Source organism: Sarcophilus harrisii, chromosome 1 (assembly GCF_902635505.1).
Source record: "Sarcophilus harrisii chromosome 1, mSarHar1.11, whole genome shotgun sequence".
Lineage (NCBI taxonomy): Eukaryota > Metazoa > Chordata > Mammalia > Dasyuromorphia > Dasyuridae > Sarcophilus > Sarcophilus harrisii.
The window spans coordinates 214,332,487-214,360,310 of record NC_045426.1 but is presented as its reverse complement, the minus strand read 5'-3'; the positions used below and the strand labels follow the sequence as shown (position 1 = coordinate 214,360,310).

The 27,824-nt window shown below is 36.1% G+C and overlaps 2 protein-coding genes across 3 annotated transcripts; one reads left to right on the top strand and one right to left on the bottom strand.

Moving 5' to 3' along the window:
* Positions 1–5,422: 5,422 nt before the first annotated feature.
* Positions 5,423–18,607, bottom strand: TRMO (tRNA methyltransferase O). Its single transcript, XM_031969345.1, has 5 exons — positions 18,387–18,607; positions 13,548–13,722; positions 12,864–13,021; positions 8,570–9,190; positions 5,423–6,631 (listed from the first exon to the last, which is right to left on the bottom strand). The coding sequence occupies exons 1-5, from the start codon at positions 18,472–18,474 to the stop codon at positions 6,375–6,377; spliced, it is 1,299 nt and encodes a 432-aa protein (XP_031825205.1). The 5' UTR covers positions 18,475–18,607; the 3' UTR covers positions 5,423–6,374.
* Positions 18,608–18,658: 51 nt separating this feature from the next.
* On the top strand, positions 18,659–26,954 carry LOC100917307 (tigger transposable element-derived protein 1). Of its 2 annotated transcripts, none has more exons than XM_012542100.3 (2): positions 18,659–19,399; positions 19,840–26,954. In XM_012542100.3, exon 2 carries the CDS (start codon positions 20,443–20,445, stop codon positions 22,720–22,722), a length of 2,280 nt encoding a protein of 759 aa, XP_012397554.1. In that variant the 5' UTR covers positions 18,659–19,399; positions 19,840–20,442; the 3' UTR covers positions 22,723–26,954. The 2 variants fall into 2 exon arrangements, with proteins under 2 accessions (XP_012397554.1, XP_031825198.1); XM_031969338.1 differs by having other exon boundaries at positions 18,730–18,818.
* The last annotated feature ends 870 nt before the right edge of the window (positions 26,955–27,824 follow it).

Genomic DNA, 27,824 nt, shown 5'->3' with positions numbered 1-27,824 from the left:
TCTTTTTAAAATTATTTTTTAAAAAATTTCTACAAAGAAACTTTGGAATAAATTAGATAAATCTAATAATGAAAACATAGAATAAACAAGAAAATTGCAGAATTGACAGTTCTTCTGGTAATATTTAGTACTTTATCAGTCACATTGCAAGGTAAAAACAAAATGAGTCTAAGAAGTATTGACATGGAGTCAGCAAAAAAAAAAAATCAAATTTATCAAGATAAATTGAACTATGAATTTTATTAGCAAATAATAGCACAAAGTCTTTACAACTAACAAAACAATTAAAAACTAACTTTTGTTGCCCAAATCTATAAAAACTCATCTTTCCACACTTAAAACTTTGAAAAGCATAACCTAAAAAAAAAATCTTCCAAATAAATTTAAGCAGGTTTTAAACCCACTTGTTAATTTTATTTTTTAAAAAATTCAGTCTCTTCCACAAATGTATTGACATCGGGGAAGATGAAAATTTATTAACTAAATTTCAATAAGAATCTTTAAATAATTAGTATATGAGACTGAAAAATGTGTCTTGATTTAGTAAGCAGAGGCAACAAAGCACATCATTCACTTTATATTATCTTGGTGAGGTTTTTTGTTTGTTTGCTTTTAGATACTATAACCACTTAAAACCAAATTCAGAAATATAATGAAATTAGAAGTAGACCTTCAAATTCTTTATTACAAAATAACCAAGATTTTTTAAAATAATGAAATATATTCAATCACATTACTTTGATTAAATCATTATTAATAATAATATTTTAGGGAAGGCCAAAAAGATTTTGCATCATTTACATATAAAAGATCTGAAATAAGATTTATTTCATTTTTATCACCTTTTAATTTTCATTTTTTGTGGATGTTTTATACTGCATATATTAGCATAATGATAAAAACAGTGTATAAATTAACATGTGTTGGTAATTCAAGCTTAATTGTATTGTTTTGGTTTGGTTTTTGCTGATAAGAGAGTATAATCAAAAACATTTTGAGAGCAGTTTTAAAAACCTAGTTTCACAAGGAGGGTCAGGAGATCATTATATACTTAAACAACAATACTATACGATGACCAGTTCTGATGGGCCTGACCATCCTCAGCAATGAGATGAACCAAATCAGTTCCAATGGAGCAGTAATGAACTGAATCAGCTAAGCCCAGCCAAAGAACTCTGGGAGATGACTAAGAACCATTACATTGAATTCCCAATCCCTATATTTTTGCCCACCTGCATTTTGGATTTCCTTCACAGGCTAATTGTACAATATTTCAGAGTCCGATTCTTTTTGTACAGCAAAATAATGGTTTGGTCATGTGTACTTATTGGGTATCTAATTTATATTTTAATATATTTAACATCTACTGGTCATCCTGCCATCTGGGGGAGGGGGTGGGGGGAAGAAGGGGAAAAACTGGAACAAGAGGTTGGCAATTGTCAATGCTGTAAAGTTACTCATACATATAACCTGTAAATAAGAGGCTATTAAAATAAAATAAATAATGAATTAAAAAAATAAATAAATAAAAACCTAGTTTCAATGCCACCTTATAAAAAGCCTAACAACTGAACATCATCTTTCCCTTTTTTGAACTCAATTTTTCATATCTTATGGCAAAAAAAGATATGCAGAATCACATAGATGATTTCAGTTGTCTATAACATAAGAAATTGAGAACATATTATAATGTACCTGAAAATTCGTTATATTTCTCTTACTACTTATTCATAAAAAAAGAAATATGAACTTCCAGATTTTTCAATTCACAAATGATTTTAAAACAATTTAGTTATTAAGTTCAAACTCTATACTTCCACAGACACACACACACAGGCACAATAGGAAGTGATTCAAAATGGGTGGGTTTCTAGAAAAGTTTCAGGTCCTGGTTCCAAATAGTTTTGAAAAAATGATTAATGGAGAGAATCCAAGTAGTCATATGGACAGATGGGAGTACTACTCTAGGATTCCATATAGGGTGGCTGAGTGGGGAGCAGTTATGACAAAATCATGTGAAGACAGTGGAAATGAAATAAAGCGAATAAGATTTGGGCTGACCAGAGCCAATAGGGAACAGAGAGGAGATCAAGTCAAAACAGCAAATGAATGTAAGCAAGATAGTTTCCTAGAAGGTTGCCAGGGAAAAGTAGTATCATTGATCTTGTCTGTTTGATCCCCTTACTTTCTTCTTGGACCAGTAGGAGGATGTACAGTGAGAAGAGATATTTATCCTCCTCTTTATCCTAATTACTGTTAGCAACTGGAGGCTTAATTCCTTTTCAAGGTTAATTTACTATTTACTATACAATGAACTTGAAGCTATTCTTAAACTATATGGCTATTTACTATGATGTTAGTTCAAACCTTTGATCAGTGAGTTACAGTTCTAAAGAGAAGGGGAATCAAAAGAAAAAAAAAATTTCCCATCACAAGCTGGGGGTTGGAGTGAATGAACTGCTGAGAGATAAGGCTATTTTACTAATATTCCACAATAAACATGTGTATAGATCTAGGCTACCAGAGAGATTTGTCAATTCTGAGAGAAAACTTATTTTTAAAAAATTAATTATAAAGTAAACTGGGATCGGGAAGAAGGTATTGGTGCAATTTTTTGCCTGAAGGTCCCTTTGATATTGCAGTAGCTAAATCTGTGGTTACTGGCACTAGCCTGGCCTGGAATTACTAGTTTTCTGATTACTGCCTTCATGAGAAGAGTTCTTCCTTCACAGATAAAGAAAGCTTCCTAGATCATTTCCAGAACGGTTGGGAGTCAGTAAAACAGGTCCTGAGTTACTCCTCAAATATGTCCTATTTCCCATTTATTTAATGAGAACACATGTGTTCTTTTCCTGGGCTTCTCCTCAACCAGTCTTTATATTCTTTCAGTACTAGGGAATTCCCACAGTAAAAGTTACCAGGACTCCCTTCTGAATTATAAGAACCAGTATTCTTATGATGTTGCCTGCTTGCCTCTTTCCAGTCAGCTTCTAGGCTGCATGGATGGTCAAAACCAGTATTAGGTCCAAGTACGTTTCTTGACCCTATCTTGCTAGCACTTGAAGATGATGATCATTAATAAGTATGTGATTATTAGTAACTCTAATCACAATAAATATTGGAGTCCCCTTCCTTGCCCTGACTGGAATTAAAAGGATATCCAAGGTCTGACCTCACTTTGATTGGCATAGGAGCTTTGGTCAACTTCAATTATGATTTAGGATAGTTTACATTTCCCCCTCACTCCTTCAGGCAACATGGTAGCTCAGTGGGGGAGAAAAAAGGGAGAAACCAGGTTCGCTAAATTAATGCAAAATTTAGTTGTCACCTAATCAGCTCAGCCCACTATAGCTCAGACATCCAGTGGCCTGACCATCCCCAAACAAACTCACAACTTGAGGGCTTTCATCACACATTAATGAACACATTAGGATCACATTAGGATAACTGAGGAAACAAATCTCAGTGTAATCAACATGTGCCATTTCCTATAGCCACAATCTACCAGAAATGATGTCTTTATTCCATACTTACTGATATGTAGTTGAGAGGTATTCCTGTTTTGTACTTCAAAATCTATGAGTATGAGCTAGATGCAAATATTTATAAGTACATAACTTAGCTGAGAGGGGAGTTGAAAGAAGACTACTAACTAGCAACTCAGAAGAGTTCCAACAACCCTTTAATCTGACAATGTCTCCACCGGACCTGTATCTCAAAGAGATCCTAAAAAAGGGAAAAGGATTCGCATGACCAAAAATGTTTGTAGCTGTCCTTTTTCTAGTGGTAAAAAACTGGAATATGAGTGGATGTCCATCAATTGGGGAATGGCTGAATAAGTTGTAGCATACAAATGTTATGGAATATTATTGTTCTATAAGAAAGGATTAGTTGAAAGATTTTAGAGAGACCTGATGCTAAGTGAAATGAGCAGAACTAGGAGATCATTGTATACAGCAACAAAAAGATTATACGATAATCAATTCTGATGGATGTGACTCTTTTCAGTGGCAAGGTGATTCAAACCAGTTCCAATGGTCTTGTGATGGAGAGAGCCATCTGCATCCACAGAGAGGACTGTGGGGACTGAGTGTGGATCACAACATAGTATTTTCACTTTTTTATTACTTTGCTTGCATTTTGTTCTTTCTCATTTTTTTCCCTTTTGATCTGATTTTTCTTGTGCAGCATGATAGTTGTAGAAATATGTAGAGAAGAATTGCACATGTTTAACATATTGGATTACTTACCACCTAGAAGAGGAGATTGGGAAGAGGGAAGCCAAAAAAAAAAAAAAAAAAAATTGGAATATAAGATTTTTCAAGTGTGATGTTGAAAATTATCTATTCAAAGATTTTGAAAATAAAAAGCTTTAATTAAAAAAGTAAAAAGAAGAGTTCCAATAGAAATAAACAATATTATGACCCTTCCATTCATTGTTAAGTTCAATGTGATAATGTTTCAAGGAGAAATCTCTGTGTTCAGGAAACAAGTTAATAGGTTATTTCAAAGTTACTCTATCCCAAGTTGCTAAAAGACTGAATAACTTGCCTGTCTACAAAACAGCCCAGAGAATAGATATAAAGACAACTCATCGCCACCTTTCTTGCCTATAGGAATTTTGCTTTATGAAAATCAGTAGGAAGATGGTGGACAATTAAACCAGTAGATTTGAAGAAGGGACTACCCACTAGTTATAGAAAGACAGATACCGAAGAGCTAGCCACCCAACTTGAGTATAAAAGCAAGGAAATCCTAACTCAACTAATTTAGGAATATCATCCTTAAATTCTGAAAATAGCAGAAAATATTAAATTAATTACAAAGGATGTTTTTGGTGAAGTTCATGAGCATCTATACAATGAAAATATTAGGGGATAAAGTTTTGGTGAGAAGTGCAGTGACCTTTCCATAAGAACAGGAAGGCAAGGTGAGGGTTGCCAGTTCTATCAAGCCCCTCTAGTCTTGCAAAGTAAAGTTCTAAGATTGGTACTGATATTAGTTGATGGAAGTAGAAAAAAATTGTATTCCTTCAGCACAAGTAGCTAGCAGGCCTGGAGGTTAGGAGGTAGTAGCAAGATGGTCAAAAAGAAAAACTTAACCTCAGGGACTCTGTTAGGCTAAAACTCACAAAAAGTCAAACAGTTCAAAGCACAGATTGAAGGATCAGGACAAAGAGCTGAAAATTCTCACTGCAAAGAATCCTGGAAGCAGTATTGCAGAGGTGCAGCAGATGGCAGCCTCGCAGTGCTCACAACTGTGGCTTAGGAGGCAAGCAGCAATTAGCAGCTTCAGAGGCAGTGGAGTATCTCAGCTGGGGCCACTACTGCAAGGGCATCATTTTCATGTGACAAAAAGGTTAACTGACCCCTCCTAGATGCAATAGCAATCTGAAACACTTTTGCATACTCTGATATTGACATAATTTTTACAAAATGAACATTTATTAAAACACATGTTTTCATACAACCATTTTGAACAAGAGAAACCAAAGCAGTAGGAACTGTAAGATGGGCTTCCTTCATTTGCAATAACCATAAGTGCACTATAAGAAAAATGCACAAGAGCATATTTAATGAACAATATACCAATAGTATGATATTGTACAAATAGTACTATTAGTATCTGACTAGCATATGTAACAATGTTCCTTTGGATAACAGGAATGGCATTCTACTTCCTGTCCTGATATACAGGACCCTTTCTTCACCTGATGGCTGATAGAAGATAAAAAACAAGGACCAAGTATCCAGAATAAAATGGATAAGAAGCCCATGCTGCTATATACTTACAGTTTTTTTATAAAGCTAACTTCCCTCCCCCCAACACACTGTCCTCTTTTTTTCTTCCCCAAATTTACTGGCTTTTCTATTCTCACCACCTAAAAAAGCATTGCACATAATGGCTGGCACAATACCAAATGCTTAATAAATGCTTATTAATTAGATAAACAGAGGGCAGTCTCACACATACAAATGTTTTAATGTTATCTAAGGATTTTTTTTAACTAATAATAAAAAGTTTGTCGATATATTACTTAAAAAAAAAAGGGGGGGTGCGGGGGACAGGACTATAAGATCAGTACTGAAACTAAGGAAGCCCATGGCAGTATTAGAAACTGAGAGAAAAATTGTAAGGGTTTATCCTCCTTTTCCATCCTTACCACTACTATCACTTGTTGCTTGACTCCATTCTGGATTATTCCTGAATCAAGTAAAAAAACAAGTTGATCTGAATGAGAACAAGTACAGGAAGGATTCAGATGAAGGGGAAGAGAATGAAGAAAGAAAAGCCCAAAGGCTTCCTTCCATGGAGTTATTCCACAGGATGATCAGTAAGAAGTCCCTAAGATAGGTTTCCCTGTTCTGTATTACTTAAGATGGAGCTGACTGTAATGAACATTGCCAAACTGTATTCTTAACAGTGTCAGTATGTTTGATCCTTAGCACTTCTGCAAACCCATCACCAAACCAGCAAGTAATATGTGCTGTGTCCAATGTAAAGTAGAAAAGACGGTCCTGGCAATGTTTCCTTCGATACACAGACCGGGGATCAGCAGCTAATACAGCAGTAATAGCACACTTTGCCTCTTTCACTGATCGAAAATATTTAAATGAAGTTATATTGACATCTGAAATGAGAAGAACAAATTATATTTTAAAAACTAGGTTGTACTTTGAAATAACATGTAGGTCAAATTTCATTGTAATAAACTTCAATTTTATTGTGCTAAATAGCTCTCAAAATAAATGGGCCACCATCTGGGGTTTAGATAGCTTAATCACAGAGATTTTCCACTCAATTCAACAGGCATTTATTACATATGCCAGGCACTATGCTAGGCGCCTCTACAGACTACATCTGTACTGGCTGTTATGCAGTAATTATAGCCTTCTTCTCTGAATCAAAGCATGACATTTTCTTTTCTGACTGTTAAGATGGGAAGTTTTATTTGTTGTTAGCTTCACAATAACAAATATCCTACAACTAATAATAGTTAGCATTTATATAATGCTTTAAGATTTTCAAGGCATTTGAAAATATTATTTCATTTTTGATCCAAGATAATTCTGAAAGACCATGACAAAAAATACTATCGACCTCCAGAAAGTGATTTAACAGAGATTGAGTGTAGAATGAAGAATTTTTCTTTTTTTTTATGCTTTTTGCTTTTTCTTATTATTTTGCCTAATGCCTAATGTGTAAATATGTCTTGTACAAGTTCACATATATAACTGAAATCATACTGCTTGTCTTTTCAATAAAAGGAAGAAGGGCAGGACAGAGAGAGAATCTGGAACTCTAAATTTTTAAAAAATGAATGCTAAAATAAAGTATCAAAAAACCCAACCCAATCTCATTTTATTCTTACAATCCTGGGAGGTAGGTCTTATTATTATTCCCATATTACAGATAAGAAAACTAAGAAAGTACAGGTTAAGTGACTTGCTTAGGGTCACACAGCTACTAAAGATCTGAGGATGAATTTTAATTCGTCTTCCTGTCTCCAGATTCAGAGACCCATTTTCTCCCCTTAGTAGATGCCAATCAAGGAATGATACAAGAAACTCCATCCATTCATTCAATAGGTCCTAATCAGTACAAGCATTCTTGCCAGCTGCCTGGCTACTACGTCCTTATCTACAAATCGAAATAACGTCTGAAACTGTGTTTCCATCCCTGATAAATTGAGTCAATACACTTAAGTTTAGGTCTCCACAGGGCAGAATTGTCCAGCTTGTAAAAACTCGTCTAATTGATTAGATCAGGAGGTCCAAGCCCATGCTTCCTATCTCATCCAGCTATTCACAAAAATACCAGAGCTTACTCAGTCCAGCATGAATATACTCACCTACCTCCAGCTTGTCCTCCTATCCTAAAAACAGCCAAAGTGACAGCATAGCTACTAGAAAAGAAGTAATAATTCCAATAGCTTCACCTATAATTTCTGTGATCACCTAGTTCCAAGCTATGCATGTTGTATTCTCTGTCCCACTCCCAACTAGAAGGGAAGTTCCCTAAGGGCAAGGATGGGGTGGGAGGAGGTGACACCATAGCTGTTTGTTTTTATAGCACCAATGCCCACTCTATATCAAACACTTAATAAAAGCTTAAAGATTGCTTGCATATAGCTGCTCTGACAATCCCTAAGAACTTAAAGCAACAGATATATATGAAATCCTAAACAGGGAAAGCAGCAGTCAGCATTTTAACAACTGTATCTCTTATTACTGTATTATCCAATGCTTCCATATTTTTTTTACCAGAAAACCATGTTAAGAAAATAGCTAAAATTTATAAAAAGGACTCTGAAAATGTTATGCTTTATCAAATTCCTAACAAAAAGACATCATAATTTTCAAAAATGAGAAAAGAAAATCTGAGGGAACTAATTTTGTTCTAAAGAAAATTCCTGAGGCAGCTAGGTGGCACAATGGATAGAGTACCAGCCTGAAGGGGCTGCGGGAATTGAGTTTAAATCCAGCCCAGATAATTACTATCGGTGTGACCCTGAGCAAATCATTTAACCCCAAATATCTCAAAAAACAACAACAATAAAAAAGGATACCTTTTTCATCTTCTGAATTAAATCGTTCAAGATCCATTTCTGCATGAGGTGTAAATCGGACATCTAAAGAAGTCACAGGAGAATCTTTCACCCAGGATGGAACAAAAATGGTAGAGGCTGAAATACCCAGGCTGGAAGGATGATGAGTTCCTGAGCTATTTTCTTTTGTGGCTGCATCTCCTTCCACTATACTTAACCTACTGTCTATACCTTCCTTTGGTGGGTGCAAGTCAATTTGTCTTTCATTTTTATTCTGATTTGTTTTTCTTTCTAAAATACAATCCACTCTAGAGCTCTTACACTTACTTAATGGCTGTTTCACTTTTGTTGAGTCTTTATCTTTCAAATATTTTTTTTCTTCTGTTTGGTCTTCAGGGTTTTTTCCCTCTGTACTGTGGTACTGAGGTCTGAAATCCTCTATTTTTTGCGGCTGCTCATAATTATCTACTTTGTTGATCGAGTGAGAAAAATCTTTCTGTTTTGGTTCCCTTTCTTGTAAATTGAGCTCATCTAAAGGTTCAATCAGATCACGTGGTGAATCATAGTCAGCTATATACGGTTTTATGTCCAGAACAGGTGTACCATTTATCATGTCAATTCCAGAGAGATATATAGCTCCTCCTAATATGTTTAAAAAAAAAGGGGGGGGGGAGGGGGAGAGGAGAAAAAGGGGTAATAGGGAAGAAATCATCTTAAAATTTCCATAACAAATTGTCCTCAAAAAATTAATCAGAAAGTTAGCTACAACAGCAAAAAAAATTAAGTGCTGATAACTAAACAATGTTTAGCATAGTGCCTGACACAGAATAAGTGCTTAATAAATGGCAGCTAAATGACTGACTTATTGAGAAAGAGAGTACATTTGCAGCTTCCCTGACACTCAAAACCACTCAAAGAAGGAAATCTTCTATTATTAGCATTTAGTAGACAGGAAAATTCTATTCTTTCCTGTCCCCATGAGGACTTTAATTAAAGAAAACCCAAGAATCACAAATGTAAGAAGAATTAATCTTATATTTGACAGATCACTCCACTTGTTTTTGCTCTATTAATATGTAACAGATATTATGAATTAACCAAAAGGGCTTGAGAATCTAATTTAAAGCCTCTTATTGATATATCTGGGCAGCTTTGGTGGCACAATGATTAAAGTGCTGGGCCTAGAGTCAGGAAGACTCATCTTCCTGAGTTCAAATCTAACCTCAAAATACTTGCTAGCTGTGTGACCCTAGACAAATCACTTAACCCTGCTTGTGTCAATCTCCTCATTTGTAAAATGAGGTAGAGAAAAGCATTCCAGTATGTTGGTGAAGAGAACTCCAAATGGAGTCATGACTGAAAACAGCAGAACAACAAAAATTGTTATACTAACTTCCCAACTGACATGCAGGGATAGGAAGGGCATAAAAAGCATAACAAAGTAAATAGCTGTATCCTTTTGTTAATCAGTAGTGTCCAACCTTCATGACCCACACTGTCCATGGGTTTTCTTGGCAAAGATACTGAAATGGTTTACCATTTTCTTCTCTAGTACATTATAGCAAACAAAGGGTAAGTGACTTACTTTCCCAGGGTCACACAACTAGCAAAGTATGAGGCTGAATTTGAACTCAGGTCTTCCTGACTCTAAGTCCAACATTCTATCCACTGAGTCACAGAGCTGCCTTCTAGTTTTATCCTAGAATCACAACATTTTGGATCTGTGATGGAACAAAGAGATTAGTCTCTAAACTTTCATTTTACAAATATCAAACCCAGGGCCCAGAGAGGCTTCTATCCTGCCCAGGGTCACCAATCTGACTAGAAGGGACACCGTGACTAGAATCTCTACATCTCCCAGTCCCATATGCCATCTTCTCTCATTATTACTACATTTCCTTTATTTAGAGAGCACACAACTGCCAAAAATAAAGTAGCTTTGTTATTAAAACATTTAGATATGCTACTTATCCAGAGAAGACTTAGAAAAGGTGTTAGTTAGCCCAAGGCAGGTGTGACCCATTCATGGCAGTCACCAACTTGCATTTGAAGTAACTCAAATTTCTGCTAAAACCATCCTCCTTGTTGTGAAGGGTTTCAAGGACTGGTTTGATTAGTCACCAAAGTTATGGTAACAATCTTTAGTTTTTCAGGACAGCAGAGAGGGATTAGACCTGCAATTCTACTGGTGGAGGGAGCTCCTGGCAACAAACTCCTCTAGCAATGTCGAGTAACTCTCTGCAACGTAAGAGTCTTAGCAAATTACTGTGAGAGCTCAGAGGTCAGAAATTAAGAAACTTGCCCAAGACCACACAGCAAGTAGGGCAGAGAAGGGACTTGGGTCTAGATATTTTAATCTAAGGTCAGCTTTCTGCCCACTATGCAATCCTGCCTTTCATGCACTAAAAATACTGGGAAAATCTTTATCAGCACCAGAAAGAATGACAACAAACAAGCTACAAGTGCCATATGTTTGACCCAGAAAATTAGATAGGCCAGTTACATTTTAGTATGTTTGTTTTTATAACTAATTTCTGACATCAAAGTTCACAGTGTAATCCGATCTTTGAGAAAGTGTAACTTATTTGTTAGCTGTTCATTCCTCTGAACTCTAGATCAGAAAGCTATATTCCTCAAATTTAATCTTGTAGCTTCCCCAAAAGATGCCTTCACTGAGTGAAGATTCGATTTTATGCTCTCAGATTTTATATAAGTCCAGAATGCAATAAGCATTCAAAGAACATTCTGTATCATTCAAAAAAATAGAGCTGAAGACATCTTTCATTTTAGTACCCAAAGCCTCTTATCTAAGTATCCACATGACAAACTCCTCACAGAAAATACCCAAGAAGCCCCTTGGTTGACTGTCTGGTGAAGTCTAGAGAGTCTTTAAAATTACATAGTTTACAAAGAAAACCAATTATACTGAAATACAGTTCTAAGAATATTTATTTAAAAACAAAACAAGTTCATGGAAAGGTTAAGAAACCCTGCTTCTACAGAACATTTTCTGATTTCTTTTATCAAACAATGAGAACTATATAACACATAAACTATAAACCACACAAAATATGTTTGCTTTTCTGCCTTAACTACCAAGAGGCTTAGTGGCAAATTCATTGTTCAACTGTAAAATCTCAGAAAAATGACAGATTTAAAAAGAGAAGAAACTTTGGAAACCATCCAGTTCTATCTCCTCATTGTACAGATTACAATAAATGAGGCCCAGACAGATTCAGTGACCTGTCAAGGTCACATGTGTAGTGACAAAAGTGAGTATGAACCAAGAGCCTTTGACTCTAAAACATTACTTTCTTTCCCACTCAATTCCAGGTATTCAGTATTTGACTTTAAAACCATTACTTTCTTTTCCACTCAATTCCAGGTGTTCAGTACATAGATAGATAGATATAGATATAGATACATATATATACTGCTCTTCTCCTTTGAGACTTTTTTCAGCTTTTACCTTTAACTATGTTTCCTTTGTATTTTAACCTTCAAAGTTTCTCAAATTGTTGAGAAAGCAAAAATGGGGAATAAATATTATCAAATAAAAATGGCCCCCAATAGTATATGTACAGAAAACCTTGTAACAATAAATTTTAAAAAATGCTATTACTTCATACATGATCAACTCCTACAGAAAACGGCATGTGTCCTGAAGAGAGAAAACAAGAGAACCCAAGCAATAAAATTAAGGAAAAGATTACTCAATTTTCCCCAATATAATAGCTTTAAAAACAAAGTAGGTGATAATATCTTATATTTCTATGGTATCTTAGAGTTTAAAAAAATGTTTTCCTTGCAACTTCCTAGTGAGATTTAAAAAAAAAATGAGTATCATGAGCCTCATTTTAAGGATCTGAAGACAAAAGCTGGGAGATTAAATGATTTGTACAATGTGGCCATTTTGTTATCTTTTCAAATCTGCTTGAATTGTTTTTACAGATCTTAAGTTTGCAAGGTTTTGGGGGGGAGGCTAATAATGTGTGCTTTTTAGTGACATAGCTAGTTGTCAGAGTCAAATCCAAGTTTATACTGCCTCCAAGTCCTGAGCTTGTTTCATCACAGCTATACCAGTCACTAAGAAGGATAAATACAATACAGTTTTGTCTTTGAAGCTAACCATAGAAGACTGACAAAATTATCTGCAAATTAAAGGAATGTTTTAATTATGCAAATAAAACAATGGTTGCCCTTTTTATTGTTTGATTGTCCTTAAAATTATGCTTATTGAGGAGTTAATTGGATATTGTCTTGATATCCTTCTTTCTACTGGGATCAGAAATGTAAAAAAAGAAATAAATGTCACCTTCTATTTTGTCCAGCTTGGCAAGAGTAAGTCCTATTGCATTAGGGCGATGGGGACTCCTCGTAGAGAAGATTCCAGTCTTTGTGCCATTCAATCGAGGAGGCTGCACTTTTGCCTTACTACTCAAATGACCATTTTTATGAAAAACAAACAAAACCCTGCCAGAAAATAACAGAATCACTTAGTGTGTGTGGGGGGAAAAGGTTATTTTTTTTTTAAAACATAAAAGAAACACACAAATTACCCCCTCCCCAAAATTGATTTCATTGAGTGTAAAATTTAACACAGATTTTATCCTTCATTTTGGGGATTAGAAGGAAGCACTGAAAAATGACAAAGGTATAAAAATGTGACTAAAATAATTTTCTTTTTTTTAAAAGAAAGTAGATTTAAACTTTTAGAAGGAAAAGAATTTGTTTTATTTACAGTCTTCACCAATACTCATTTACATAATTAATAGATTCAGGCTATTGGAAAACAAGGGAGTAGATAGAGGTGTCTCAGTCCAAACGATAGACATAAATATTAGTATAATTTCTCTTGGAAGAGATGTGATCTTAAAATAGACTATATTTAGTTAAAAATCAATGTACTTTCCAAAGTAACCAATTTTTCCAAGGTACTTATTTATTCCCTAGCAGATTCTAGACATAAAAATCTATTACCAATAATTAAACAACTTACCAAACATGTGAAAACTGCTCTAAGCCCATTACGGAATGTTCAGGATTGTTAAAGACACTTTTTCTTATCCTCAAACAAGCACGTGATAAATTGCAAATGGTTGGCTGCCTTGGTGTCCCATTCTTAGCTGAGAAACATGACTCTATGTAACCAATTGGTTCGGTTAAAATGTTACCTAAAAATAAAACAACAAAAACAATTTTCTAATTGGGTGAGGAATGTGGTTAGAATGGCAGACTTGGAGTCATGAAGATTTGAATTCAAATAGGCATTTACTAGCTGGTGATCCTAAACAAGTCCCTTAACTGCCTTCACCATCAGATTCTTCTTCAGTAAAATGGGGAAAATACAAGTACGTATCTCAAAGAGTTGTGGTTAAGTATGAAATAACATGAAAGTGCTTTACAAAACCTTAAAGTGATACATAAATACTAATCAGTATAATCTTCAATAATAAACAATTAAAGAATCATAAAAGCAATCCGTACTTTTTTTTTTCTTGAGTTTTTTGGTTGTAGCCAACTTTACTGCTCTAATAATCTAAAGAATATTAAGAATATAAATCTAAAACTAGAAAGAAATATAAGAAATTATCCTTCCAGTCTCTTCATTTTATAGATGGAAAAGATGAGCCTCAGGAAGAAATGGAGAATGGTCTAACTATCAATCCAATGTCCCTCCACTAATGCTTGCTGCCAGCCTTACTAACACAACCTTCATATAAGGTCTTATAAGCATCAAAAAGCTTATCACTTCAAGGTCAAGTTTTTCACATAATCTCAGCAATGAAGAGTTGAATGTAATATCCAGAATATTATGTATTATATCCAGAATGTAATATCCAGATCAATATCCACTGATCTTTGATTTGTATCTTTGCCATCTTTAACATGATCTAAAACAAAAAAAAGGAAAAATCCAAATAGTCTAAAAGATCATCTCTGACACAAAGACCAAAGGACATTTTGTAGGACATCAACCCCAAAATCACCCCAGTAATATAACATTTCAGAGAACCAAAGAGCCAAAAGGAGTCTTAGAGATGGTTTAGTCTAGTAGTTCCCATGAGATGACCAAGGGATTTTGCACTAAAATTCTTTAATAATGCCTAAAGCAGTAAATAATCAGTTTGTTGCAAGTATGTTTTCCTCTATAAAAAGTATGTACATGCTTGAATAACAGTTTATAATCATATAAAATAGGAGTTTAGGGAAGCAAAATTTATCATTTTAGTTACTGTAAGTTTATTGTTGTTCAGTTGTTTCATGGCCCCATTTGAGGTTTTCTTGCAAGGAAAATGGAGAAGTTTGCTATTTCCTTCTCCAGCTCATTTTACAGAGAGGAAATTGAGGCAAAGAGGGTTAAGTAATTTGCCCAGGATTACAAAGCTAGTAAGTGTCTGAGGCCACATCTGAACTCAGATATTGCTAACTTTAGGCCAGGTTTTCTTATCTAGTGAGCCACCTGAAAAAATCTAAAAGAAAATTATAAGCATTATATTAAAGTATGATGGGGATTCTCAACATACTTTTTTGTTGTTAAAAGGATTCAAGGAACAAAAACAGGTGGGAACCACTACTTAGTCCTCCTATACATTCACTTAAAAGATGAAGAAACTGAGGCTTACAAAGATTAAGTTTAAATAAGTGGCCCAATATAGCTCATCATTTTCTAACAAGTCTTGATCGCCTTCTCCCTTATCCTCCAATCTAAGAATATTCTTCCCAATCTTTTCTTTTCAGCTTCTGTTTATGTATTTTTCTTCTCCCATAAGATTGTGAGTAACATGAGAAAAAGGATTGTTTTGCCTTTTGTAGCCCTAATGCTTAATACAATGTCTGGTACAGAGCAGGTACTTAATAAGTATTTATTGACTAATTGTATAATCTAAGTGACTTTCCCAAAGTCTCAAAGTTAGGACAAGGAACAAAAGTATATAAAGGCTTACTTCAGTGCTCGTGGCCATAGGTAATTTTTCCCATAGAGGTTAACATTAATCTATTCATTTTTCTAAGGCCTTCTGGAATCTGTTTATGTTTTATACAGATAACCTCTTAGGATAAATAAATCCCAAGTTTACAAATGCATAACACAAAAATATCCCCAATCAAAATCATATTATAAAAGAAGTTCCATTCACATGTATTCATGTTTTGTTTCCGTTCCTGTGTCTAAAGGTCTAGATTAACATGGCACTTATGAGTTAGATGGCTCAGCGGAGTTATGAGTCTGGAAACAGGAAAACCTAAGTTCAAATACTGCCTCAGACACTACAGCGTACAAGTTATTTAATCTTTCTCACAATTTAACCTCAGTTTCCTTATCTGTTAAATGGACTGTTCTGTGACTCAAATGAATTAACATGTAAAGGGTTTTAAAAACCATAAGTGTTATCTATAGCATATATATATATATATATATATATATATAATATGCATACCATACATTCCATCTGTTATTACTTGTGGAAGACACTGTGCTAAGAACAGGGGATGACAAGAAAAGTAAAAACTCTCAGCTTGCTCAGAGTGGGAAATGAAGGTTTGGACTCTAAGTAATCTCCTAGGCTCCTTCATGTCCTCAACAATGAGCTTCTTCTGTGAAGTTATTAGGGACCTTATAAGTTTTCTCATCTACTTCATCATTCATTTTATAAATTAGGAAATGGGCCCAGAGAGATTAAATTATTTACCCAAGATCATGCAAAGTATTGGCAATCCTGGGACTTGAACCTTGTTCAGTGCTCTTTACTTCATACCAGGAAAATTGGGTGTGGCTGTCATCAAGGTACATGGGACAGGACACTTACTAGCAGTGTGACTCTGGGTTAAGTCACTTACTTGCTGTTTACCTCAGTTCCCACATCTGTAAAATGGGGATAATAGCATCTACCTTCCAGGATTGTTGTAAGAATAAATAAAAATATTTTGTAAAGTGCTTTGCAACCCTTAAAGTTCTACATAAATTTTTTTGGCTGTTGTTCAGTTGTATTCAACTCTTTCTTACTCTACTGAGGATTTTCTTGGCAAAAATAATAAAATGATTTGCCATTTCCTTCTGGAGTCATTTTACCAAGGAGGAAACTGAAGCAAATAGGGTTAAGAAACATGCCCAGGGTCTGTATCCCAAAGAAATCATAAAGGAGGGAAAAGATCCCACATGTGCAAAACCATAGCAGGGTTGGGTTTGAGTTTTTGTTTTTGTTTTTGTTTTTGTGATGGCAAAGAAATGAAAAATGAGTAGATGTCCATCAATTGGGAAAAGGCTGAATAAGTTATGGTATATTATTGTTCTATAAAATGGAATGGAATATTATTGTTCTATAAAAAATGATCAACAAGCTGATTTTAGAATGGTTTAAAACGATTTATATGTGTAAAAGATTTACACAAACTGATAATGAGAGAAACAAACAGAATCAGAAATATATTGTACACAGTAACAGCAAGAATGTGCTGTTATCCCCTATGATAAACTTTTTTCTTCTCAATGGTTCAGTGATCTAAGGCAATCTCAATAAACTTTGGATAGAAAACGCCATGTGCATCCAGAAAGAAAATTATGGAGATTGAATGTAAATCAATATATGCTATGTTCACTTCTTTTTTTCTTTTTCTTCTGTTTTATTTTTCTCTGGTGGTTTTTCCTTTTGTTCTGATTTTTCTCTCTCAACATGATTCATCAAGAAAATTTTTTTTTAAAAAAGTACATGTATAACCAAAAATTAATTATTTTTTTTTAAAAAGGAAGGAAACTAGCCCCGGGTCACAGAGTTAAGTATCTGTAGTCATATTTGAATTCAGGTCAAACTGTTCGATTTCTTGGTCAATTGTTGATTGACTAAGTTGTTGATCACCTAAAATGTAAGCGCCCTTCTATAACCTTCCACCCAATTCTGATTCCTTCCATTTTCTTGATTATTATTGTTTGTTTTTATTCGAATGTGCTCCCATCGCTAAATCCTGGGGGGGTTGGGGCAGAGGGAGAAGATGCGGAGTGAGGAAAACCCATGTTCAAACCTGTTTCAGCTACTTACTTAATCTTTCTGTGCCTGAGTTTTCTCATCCGTAAAACGTGAACGATGATAGCATTTTCACAAAATTATTGTGAAGTTCGAATGAGATGATATATTAGTGCTACAGGATGAGTTTGAGGGTCAAACTGAGTTTATATTTTTTTATAGATAAATATGCTGGCTACAAGGGAACTGTCTAGAATGTGGCTGAGGATACTGGCGCAAATTAACCAACTCCAATCATGGGGGTGGGGGAGGGGGGAAGTAGTAGGAAAGAGAAGAGCTGAGAGAAAAAGACTAAAATGAAGAAGACTAGAATGGAACTTCTCTTATAATATGATTTTGATTGGGGATGTTTTTGTGTTATGCATCTGTAAACTTGGGATTTATTTATCCCATAGAGGTCATCTGTATAAAACATAAACAGATTCCAGAAGGCCTTAGAAAAATGAATAGATTAATGTCAACCTCTATGGGAAAAATTACGTATGGCCACGGGATGATTTTCCTTCAGATCCATTCTACCCACTCTTATGGCCGCCCAGAATCGTTTCTCAAGTCCACAAGCTTCGCGGGAGAAATGATTGACATGCTACTTCATTAATCACTCCTCCTATTCTGATTCATAAAGTGCCGGGAAGGAGGGTGGGGGAGGGGAGGAAAGGCGGGAAGCGTTTTACAAAAGTAAAGCAAGAGCCCAGAAGGGTATTGACTAAGTGGGGCAACACTTGACAGGGAGAAATGCCTGCTCATGTGACCTCTCTCACGTGACCGACCAGCACGTGACCCTCCACCAATTAAGAAACACGAGCCTTTTAAGTTACCTGTTTCTAAAGCCGGTTTCACGCACCCACAAGGGGTCGAAGCGAGCGGGCTCCTGGGCTCTTCCGAAGGCCGCACAGCGTCAGTCATCTCTGCCTGCTCTAGGGATTAAAACAACAACGATGATGCGGATAGCGATAACCACACCTGGCGCGGTCCCTCGCAGCTCACCGAGCCGACAGCCCCTGACCCCAGCGGCGCACAGCATTGGCTGGGGTCCCGCGCCTGCGCAGACGAGGCGGGGGAAAGGGGAGGGAGCGCGCAGGCGCGCGGCCTGTCCAAGGGCTAGGGGATGCGCCGCTGCTCTTGCGTTGGCGTCGCCTCCTCCGCTCGCTAAGGCTGCCTCCTCCCTCCAGCCCCCGCCGCCCTCAGAGGACAGGTTCTCCAGCGGACAGCCCGGAAGATCGGTTGGGGCTCGCACGCACTGGTCCCAGGTATCGTTGCGGGGAGCGGCTCTGCGGCCCGGGGCGCGCACACCTGCGACCTGCGTCAGCCTGCCTAGCTGGGCCTGGGCTAGAAGGCCCCCCCCCCCCGGGGGAAAGTGTCGCCGCGGAGCGTGCAGCCGCCCCGCCGCGAGCCAGCCGGGCGCCGAGCGGGCGGGGTTGGGGGCGGGGTTTCCTGCCCACCCGGACCCCAGGACGGTTTGGCTGCTGACGTTAGACGCTGACCCCCAGAGTTTGGGAACACGCGGTGTGCAGTGGCAGATTAAATGCTGTCTTCGTAGACTTTATGTCGTATATTCCGAAATTAAGAGATCGGAGTCGCTTTAAAAACCACCCACAAATAGTGCAGCGATACATGAGCACGTTTAAAACAAAACAAAACAAAACTATGCCAGACACTGCTAAACCTTGGAAAGACACGTACAGAGAATGAAGGCAGCCCCTGATGGGTGTCCCAAAAATCTTGGTGCGGGTTTTAAGCCTGGACTTGAGAATAATAATGATAGTAAACATTTATATGGCGCCTACTGTATGCCAGACACTTCATTCGGTCTTCAGAACCACCCTGGAAGGTAAGTGCAGTTATTATCCCCATTTTAATGGGAATGAGGAACCCGAGGCAAGCAGATTAATTTATTTTCCCAAGATCACATAAATATCTGAAGCTATAATATAATAACAGCTAACATTTATATAGTAGTTATTGAGTGCAAGGCATTTATGTTGCTACTTCATTTAGCCTTACAATCCTAGGAAGTAGGTGCTATTAATATCCCCATTTTGCAGATGGGAGTCTGCTCAAACAGGTTAAATAACTCGCCGTGACTCTTTTAATTATAAATATGTTCAGGCTGGATTTGAACTCAGTTGTCTTGACTGCACATCCAGTGCATCTATCCATTTTGCCACCTATTAACTTAGGGAGAAAAAAAAATCTGAAAGTTTAATTATACATCTTTTGTAGTTATTTAATTTTGAATAATAAATTTTTAATTTTAATTTTTTGTTTCAGTCACTTCAATCGAAAATAGCAAATATTGAAGAAAGTCAACTGCATTCTCTGGTTGGCTGAACTCATCTACAACAGCAGTAAGAAGAAAATTCACTTACTTTTATAAGGAGACTTCCCACAGAAATTTAATTAGCAACTAGATGGAAAAAAAATCAAAGGAAACTGGTTCATTTCGATATAAATATAGATTTGGGAGACGCCAAGCAAGCAAAGAAACTGACTGAAATTGAGAGAACAGCATTTGTATGTGAAGCACAAGAGGGTGGTCATGTAGAATTTTAATAAGAAACATCGATATAAATAACCTTTCCGATGTCACTTTTTTATGTTTGTAGCAAATATACTTCTTAAGTTATTACATCTAGGTCATGATTAATGCAGGTTCAAATCATTTACAATTCAGTTTAGTGCAATTTATAAAATGAGAGCAATTGAATTTAATGTGAGCCAAAAAATTAGTTAATTCAATGTATGTTAGTCAAAGGTTTTAACTTGCAGATATGTCATTCCGCTCTTGCCTATCATAGTTTACTGATGTAATTTGTTGCTGTGTACCATATTACCAAGAGTTGCATTAATATTTTTTTAAAAGCCCATAACAAAATGGACAAAAGGAAGAAGACTTCAGATGAAAACACTGCCAGTGTGAAAAAAAAAAGGCTTGTTATTACATTAGAACAAAAATGTGATGTAATTGAGCGGCATGAACGTGGTCATAGTAACTCCAAAATAGGGCGAGATGTAGGAATGCCTGAATCTACAGTACGAAATATTATAAAACATGCAGGTGAAATTAAAAAAAAAGGTAAAGTTGCATCCACTTTTTGTGGTTTGCAAACAACTACTAGGAATAGAAGTGTTACAATGATAGAAATGGAACGCCTTTTAGCTGTGTGGATTGATGATTGTAATAAGAAATGCATTCCTCTTAGCCGAGCTGCCATTCAGACAAAAGCCTCAAGTTTATTTAAAGCAGTAAAAGAAAATGGCAATGAAGTAGATAGTGAGGAAACTTTTTCTGCCAGTGGTGGTTGGTTTGATCGCTTTAAAAATCGAGTTCATTTGCATCACGTTAAAATTACTGGAGAGATTGCCAATGCAGATGAGAACATGGCAGCCAACTATCCTGATGTTTTAAAGAAAATAATTGGAGAAGGTGGATACACTGATCAACCAATTTTTAATGTGGGTGGAACGGGCTTATTCTGGAAAAAGATTCCTTTCAGAACTTATATTTTTAAGAAAGAAAAAACTCAACCTGGATTTAAAGTGTCCAACGATCACCTTACAATTTTTGAGCAAAGTGAATGTGAAAATAGTAACTCTAAAATAGAACAAAATGTAGGAGTGCCTGAATCTACAGTACAGAATATTATAAAACATACAAGTGAAATACAAGAAAAAGACAATGTTGCACCAGCTTTTTGTGGTTTACAGACAACTACAAGAAATAGAAACATTACAGTAGAAATGGAGCGTCCTTTAGCTGTATGGATTAAAGATTGCAATGATAAAAACATTCCCCATAGCAAAACAACTATTCAGACAAATGTTCCAAGTTTATTTAAGGTAGAGAACGAAAATGGAGATGAAGTAGATAGTGAAGAAATCTTTACTGCAAACCAAGATGACTTTGATCCCTTTAAAAATCAAGATCATTTACATGTTGTTAAAATTACTGAAAAGGCAGTTACTACAGATGAGAATATGGCAATTAAATTTCCTGATGTTTTAATGAAAATAATTAAAGAAGGTGGATACACTGATCAACAAATCTTCAATGTGGATGAAACAGGTTTATTCTGGAAAAGGATGCCATCCAGAACTTACGTTTCTAAGAAAGAAAACACTCAACCTGGATTTAAAGTGTCTAGGGATCGTCTAACACTTTTATTAGGAGGTAATGCAGAAGGAGATTTTAAATTAAAACCAATGCTTGTTTATTGGTCTCATAATCCTCATGCTCTCAGAGGCTACAACCAACATTCACTTCCAGTTCTTTGGAGGTCAAATAAGAAAGCATGGGTAACTAAAGCTATTTTTGAAGACTGGTTTTCAAGTTATTTTAGCCCAGCTGTTGAAAAATATTGCAAGGATAGCAACATTGCTTTTAAAGCATTATTGATTTTAGATAATGCCCCAGGTCATCCAACTACACTTGGTTCCTTGTGTGAGAATATAAAAGTAATTTTTTTGCCTCCAAACACAACATCTCTATTGCAACCCATGAACCAAGGAACCATTGCAACATTTAAAGCCTACTACCTAAGAAAAATTTTTGAACAAGCAGTTGCTAAAACTACAGGTGATGATGCAATGTCTTTAGCTGACTTCTGGGAAAATTACAACATCAGAAATGCAATTGAAAATATTCATTATGCTTGGCAACAAATAACTACACACAACATGCGTGAAGCATGGAAGTGCATTTTGCCGCATTGTACAAGTAGTAATTTTGAAGGTTTTTCTTCTCAAAAGCAAGCTATTATAGAAGAAATAATAAACATAGGAAGAAAGCTTGGTTTTGATGAACTAGAAAATGATGATATCCTAGAATTGTTAGAATCACACTCGGAAGAATTGACTGCTGATGATTTTCTAAATTTAGATCGACAACGGGTGTTTGAAGATGTTGACAATGATTCTGAAGAAGCAGATGATATCCATATGAAAGAGTTCACTCTCAAAGAATTTGAAGATATCTTTCAAGCTTTAGAAGTTGTGAAGCAAAAAATTATGGATGCTGACCCTGATGTTGATCGAAGAATGCAAATTCACCAAGATGTGGATAAAGCTCTTTGCACCTACCAGCGTATGTATGAAGATTTAAAGAAAGAGAAGACAATTCAATCTACACTGCTAAAATATTTTAAACAAGAATAACAGTGTTTTCATCATAACAGTGTAGGCTTATCTTTAGGTAAGATATTCAGTAATTTAATTTTTTATTTTCTTAATTTTGCTTTCTATAGCTATTTGTAATAAAATTGAATCAAAAGTACATTTTTCTTATCATTTGTTATTTTATGTTAATAAACAGTAAAAAAAGAAAAACTTATTTTAAATATTTTCCTTGCATATTTGTATCTGGCTGGAACTAATAACTATTTTTCATATAACTTCAAATTATTTAGCTTCAAATAATGCAACCATTTCATAGGATTCATTATTCATGCTAACTGGAATCTAGTTGTGAAGCTTAAAACTGCGCAGTCTCCATCCCCCATTTCTCTTCAACCATCAAACCATCCTCTTATTAATAAGGAATTTCCTAAAAGAAGTGAATACAAACATCAACTCAGTATAAAAATTTATGCTGCATTCAGGACTCATTGTTCTATCACCTCTGCAAAGAAGCAAAAAATGCCTTTTTTCAACCCCTTTAACAGAAGCAATCTTCTTGGTCATAATTAATGTTCAAAAGGGAAACAAAGTAGGATTCTGAAAAATCTTTTAACTATGCCAAGGAATAGTTTAAGGGAGAAAAAAAAGATAAACTAGAGGTAACATTCAAAGAATTTACACTCTGATAGAACACAATTTCTTTTTCAGACCTTATGTCATGGTCAGAAAACTTGAATTATTCCTGGTGTTGACATACTATTGATACTGGACTGCAGTTAGGTTACTTGTTTTTGTTGGCATTTCCTCTATAAAATAAGGAAGTTGGACTATATGACTTCTGAGCTTTAGAGTTCTTCTAGCCTAAATATGTATTCTTATTTGGATTATGAAATGTCCAGACTAGCTTTCTGGAGGATCTGTGGACGAGCCTTGGTCTTAGGTGGAGAAGTGATGAAGGCAGGAGAGCCACCATGTGGATGGGTTTGCTTGTGTCTGAGTCTCTTCAGTCTTGAGATCGAGATCGAGCCCACACACTCATCTCCAGTCCTCTCAGCCCTTAAATACCTTAGTACAATTACATCACTACAGCACACTGAGCATCTGCCATCTGTAGAACCATTATATCACCATGTCATGAGTATAACATACTAAGTATATGCCCAACTAGAATGATTCCTCATTACATCACACTAAGTATATGTAAACTAGAGAATCATTATCTCATCAATCATACTGAGTAAACACCCTGCTGTAAGTATCCTTGCTTCAAGTATACTTTTCCCAGAGTTCCTCACTATCTTCAGTCCTCTACAGGATTATACAAAATTTCTTTTGATATGACAAGTATATGTAACCTTATTTTACAGAGAAAACTGAAGGATAGAAATCAAATGGTAAGTAATTGAAATAGTCCTGGGTCTTCCAGTTAAAAGTCTAGTGTGCTTTCTACAATCCACTATTTAAATGAGATAGTAATTGATGCATTAATGTTTTATGAAAAAAAGTAAATGTATTTTTGGCAATATTTGTTGATTACTTCTTATGTGCTAGGAATATAAAAAAGACATGGTTTCTATATGAAACAGTGTGGAACATCTTACACATATTAACACACACAGAAAATATTAAGTAGAATATGAAATTCTAAAAAGAAAAGAAAAGCTTTTCCTAGGTAAGGCTTTCCTGGACCATAGCATTTAAATTGAACCTTGGAAGAAAGATAAGAATTAGAATGGGGCAGAGGTGGAGAAATAGTGTAAATGCCAAGGCAGAAAAGTAAGTTAAGGGAAGAGCCAAAAGTTCTATTTGACTTAAAGCTCATCAAGATAAGTAGTGACATAGGTAAAAATGATAAATTGAGCCCAAAGTATGAAGATTCTTGAATTCTGGATGGTAGAATTTCAACATTATTTGATAAGTGGAAGAAAGTGATTAACAATTTCCAAATGGAGATATATGGGAGAAGGGGAGAAGTAAACAATCTGAATTAGATTGACAACAATGGTAAGAGACAAATTAATCAAAAGATTACTAGGGACTATCTGCTGGATTAATTTTTGGTAATAGAAATAGAAGTTAACCTTAGAGGAGAAAATGAAGGCACTAGCTTCTGGAAGAAAAACCAGCAGAAAGTAGTCTTTGAGCTGAGTTTTGAAAGAAGTGAGTGATTATAAAAGGAACTGTACTCAAGCATATTGTAGCCAACTTACAAAGACTCTGCTTAAAACAATTGTTAAATTTTCAATGTTAGCAATACAGATCAGGACTTGATTTGTTTTGTTGATTATCTTAAGTATACTGTGCAGCACAGTACCTGCAGGGGAGTAATAGTTGTTCATCATTCCTTCTCAAAGAGGACCAATGGCATAAGAAGACTGGAAATATAGGAAGGGTACAAGTAATAAAAACAGTTTAAGTGCCAAATGAGGCAGTTTTTAATTGATCCTGGAAGCAACAGAACGCTAAAATTTACAAAATTGGGAGACAAGAGGGATCTATGCTTTGTGAAAATTTAGGAAATACTGTCAGCTATGTGGAGGAGAAGCTTAAGTCAAGAAGTAATAGTTATTGAAATAGTCCAGGCAAGAGGTGATGAGGGCCAAAGCAAGAGTGATGACCGAATGGATAGAGACAAAGGGTCAATTACATGAGTAAGAAATTCGTGGAAATAGAAATGTCAAGATTTGACAGCTGATTGGATATATAGAGTGAATGAGATTGAAAGAGATTGTAAACTTGAGTGACTAGAAGAATGGTAGTGCTCTTTGAAGAAATAGGAAAATTTAGAAATGTGATAGGTTTTGGAAGGAAAATAAGGAGTTGTTTTAGACACATGAAGTTTGAAATGCCTACAGTATGTCCAGTGTGGAATGTGCACTATGCAGTTAGTTAGTAATGCAGGACTGAAGCCCAGAAGAGGCCAGGATTTGGTGTATAGATTTGGAAATCAAGATTGAGACAATATTTGAACCTATGAAAGCTGAGATTATCAAGTGAGATATAAAGAGAAAAAGGGGCAGAAGAAAGTCTTGGGGGACACTTACAAATTGTGGTATAAACATCCAATAAAGGAGACTGAGAAGAAATGGGCAGAGGGTAGTAGTATTGTGGAGACAGGAATTGAACATGGAGAACATGAGGAGGGAAACATGAAAGATAATTCTGAGTTTTCCAATTAGTAGTCCAGAATAATAGCTATGTCATTGATAAAAATAGAAAAGTAAGGAAGTTTTTGGAAGAGCAAGAAAAATGTCTGGCCGTGAAGATAGTTATACTAGGAGGAACCAATTCCATTTTTTCCCTTTTCCAGAGAAAGCTTAAACTGTGAATCTTAACCCCATGTGGAGTCTTATTACTGAATATGTGATTCAGAAAATGATGATTACCAGTGAATGTTTGATTTGTATATTTTATATATCTATATACCCAGAGTCACAGGTAAAAATTTCCCAAGTGAAAAGGGGTCACAAGTGGAAAAAATTTAAGAAGCAGAGTTTTCAGAAGAGGCCTTTCATTTGAACAAGTCCAACTGTCCGGAGAGAGAGTGAAAATCTTGAGTGAGGCACTCCTCCAAGCCTTTTGAACTTGCAGGATGGGATGTGAGTGCTAATTTCTATGAACCTACATGACCCGACAAGAAGAAGTATATTGTGAGATACAAACAGAACTTTCCTATAGCCACCAAGCTCCTAATGTGTGATACTCAGTCCGGCAAGGAAGAGTATGCAAAAAATAGGCATAGACATAACTGTAAGATGTTTTTGAGTTCTACACCATACCCCAAGTTCCTCTACCATACAAAATGCTTGTTAAACATTTGATCCTCCAGGAAAGGGAAAGAACTTAATACTTTAGTAACAATTCTTAACTTGTGGTCCAAAACTTTTTTAAAAATGTGTGTCTGTGTATGTGTTAACAACTGTCAGTTCCTTTATATTTGTCTTTATTTTATGCATTTATAAACATTCTGAGGAATCCATAGCATCACCAAACAGTCAGAGAGGTCCACAACAGAAAAAGGTTCAGAACCCCTGTGCCTAGGAGCTGAGCATGGCAAAAAATGCAAGAAATTAGGTCAGTGGAAAAATGACTACTAGCTTCTGGGAGCTAACTGTGGTTACAGGAAATAGCAGCAGTGACGGAGAGTGGTGGGGGAAAAATAACCAATGATACTGCAGAGAATGGCAGAAGGCAAGACTTGTCAGATACTCAATTCATCAATAAACATGAAGCACCTCCTATGTGCCAGGCCTTGGGAATACAAAAAGAGGCAAAAGGCAGTCCCTGTTCTCAAGGATCTGACAATTTAAAAGAGAAGACAAAATGTAAATAAATATATACAAAGCTGGCTATATACAGGATAAATAAAAATAATTTTAAAAGGGAAAACCCTGTAATTAAGAGTGGTCAGGAAAAATGGGTTGATGTCAGCTTTGCAGCATCTGTCCAGTATTCCCCCTTCTCTGACATTGCCACTATTATGTAAAAAGTGGGATTTTAGTTGGGATATGAAGAAGACCAAGGAGGTCACTAATCAGAGTAGAGAAGAGAGTGTTCCAGGTATAGAAGACAGCTGGAGAAAATGCAAAGCTGCAAGAGATGGAGGGTCTTGTTTTTGGAACAGCCAAAGGGAAGGCATAAGAAGACTGGGAAGGTATCAGAGGGCAACCTGGGAATGAATCATCCTGGCAGAGGCTAAATTAAGAAAGACTCTGTGCATGTGCACGATCAGATCTTTGGGGACTGAATGGAGGAGATAGGGAGAGCGTTGAGACAGTAGGATCCCCTGGTGTGCTCCTGCAACCATCAAAGTGTGAAGTGACCAGCACATGGCCCTGAGTGGGGACAGTGTCAGAGAAGGAGGTCTCCACCAGAGAAGGTGGAAATCAACCCCACCTCCCCACCCCAGCCTGGGCAACAGCTTGTATGACTCTTGGGGAGGGGCTGCAGGGGGGATCCAGGATGATTCCTAGAAAGTGACACTGAGTGACTGGGAGGACAGCATTGGCTTCTTTTAACTAGGGAAGGCAGGAGAGAGAGTTTAAGGGAAAAGATATAAGCAATTCTGGGCAAGCAAAAATGATATGGAGTGGAATGCCAACGTAGAAAAGCAAATTCCAACCATCTCTACAGAGTGTCTC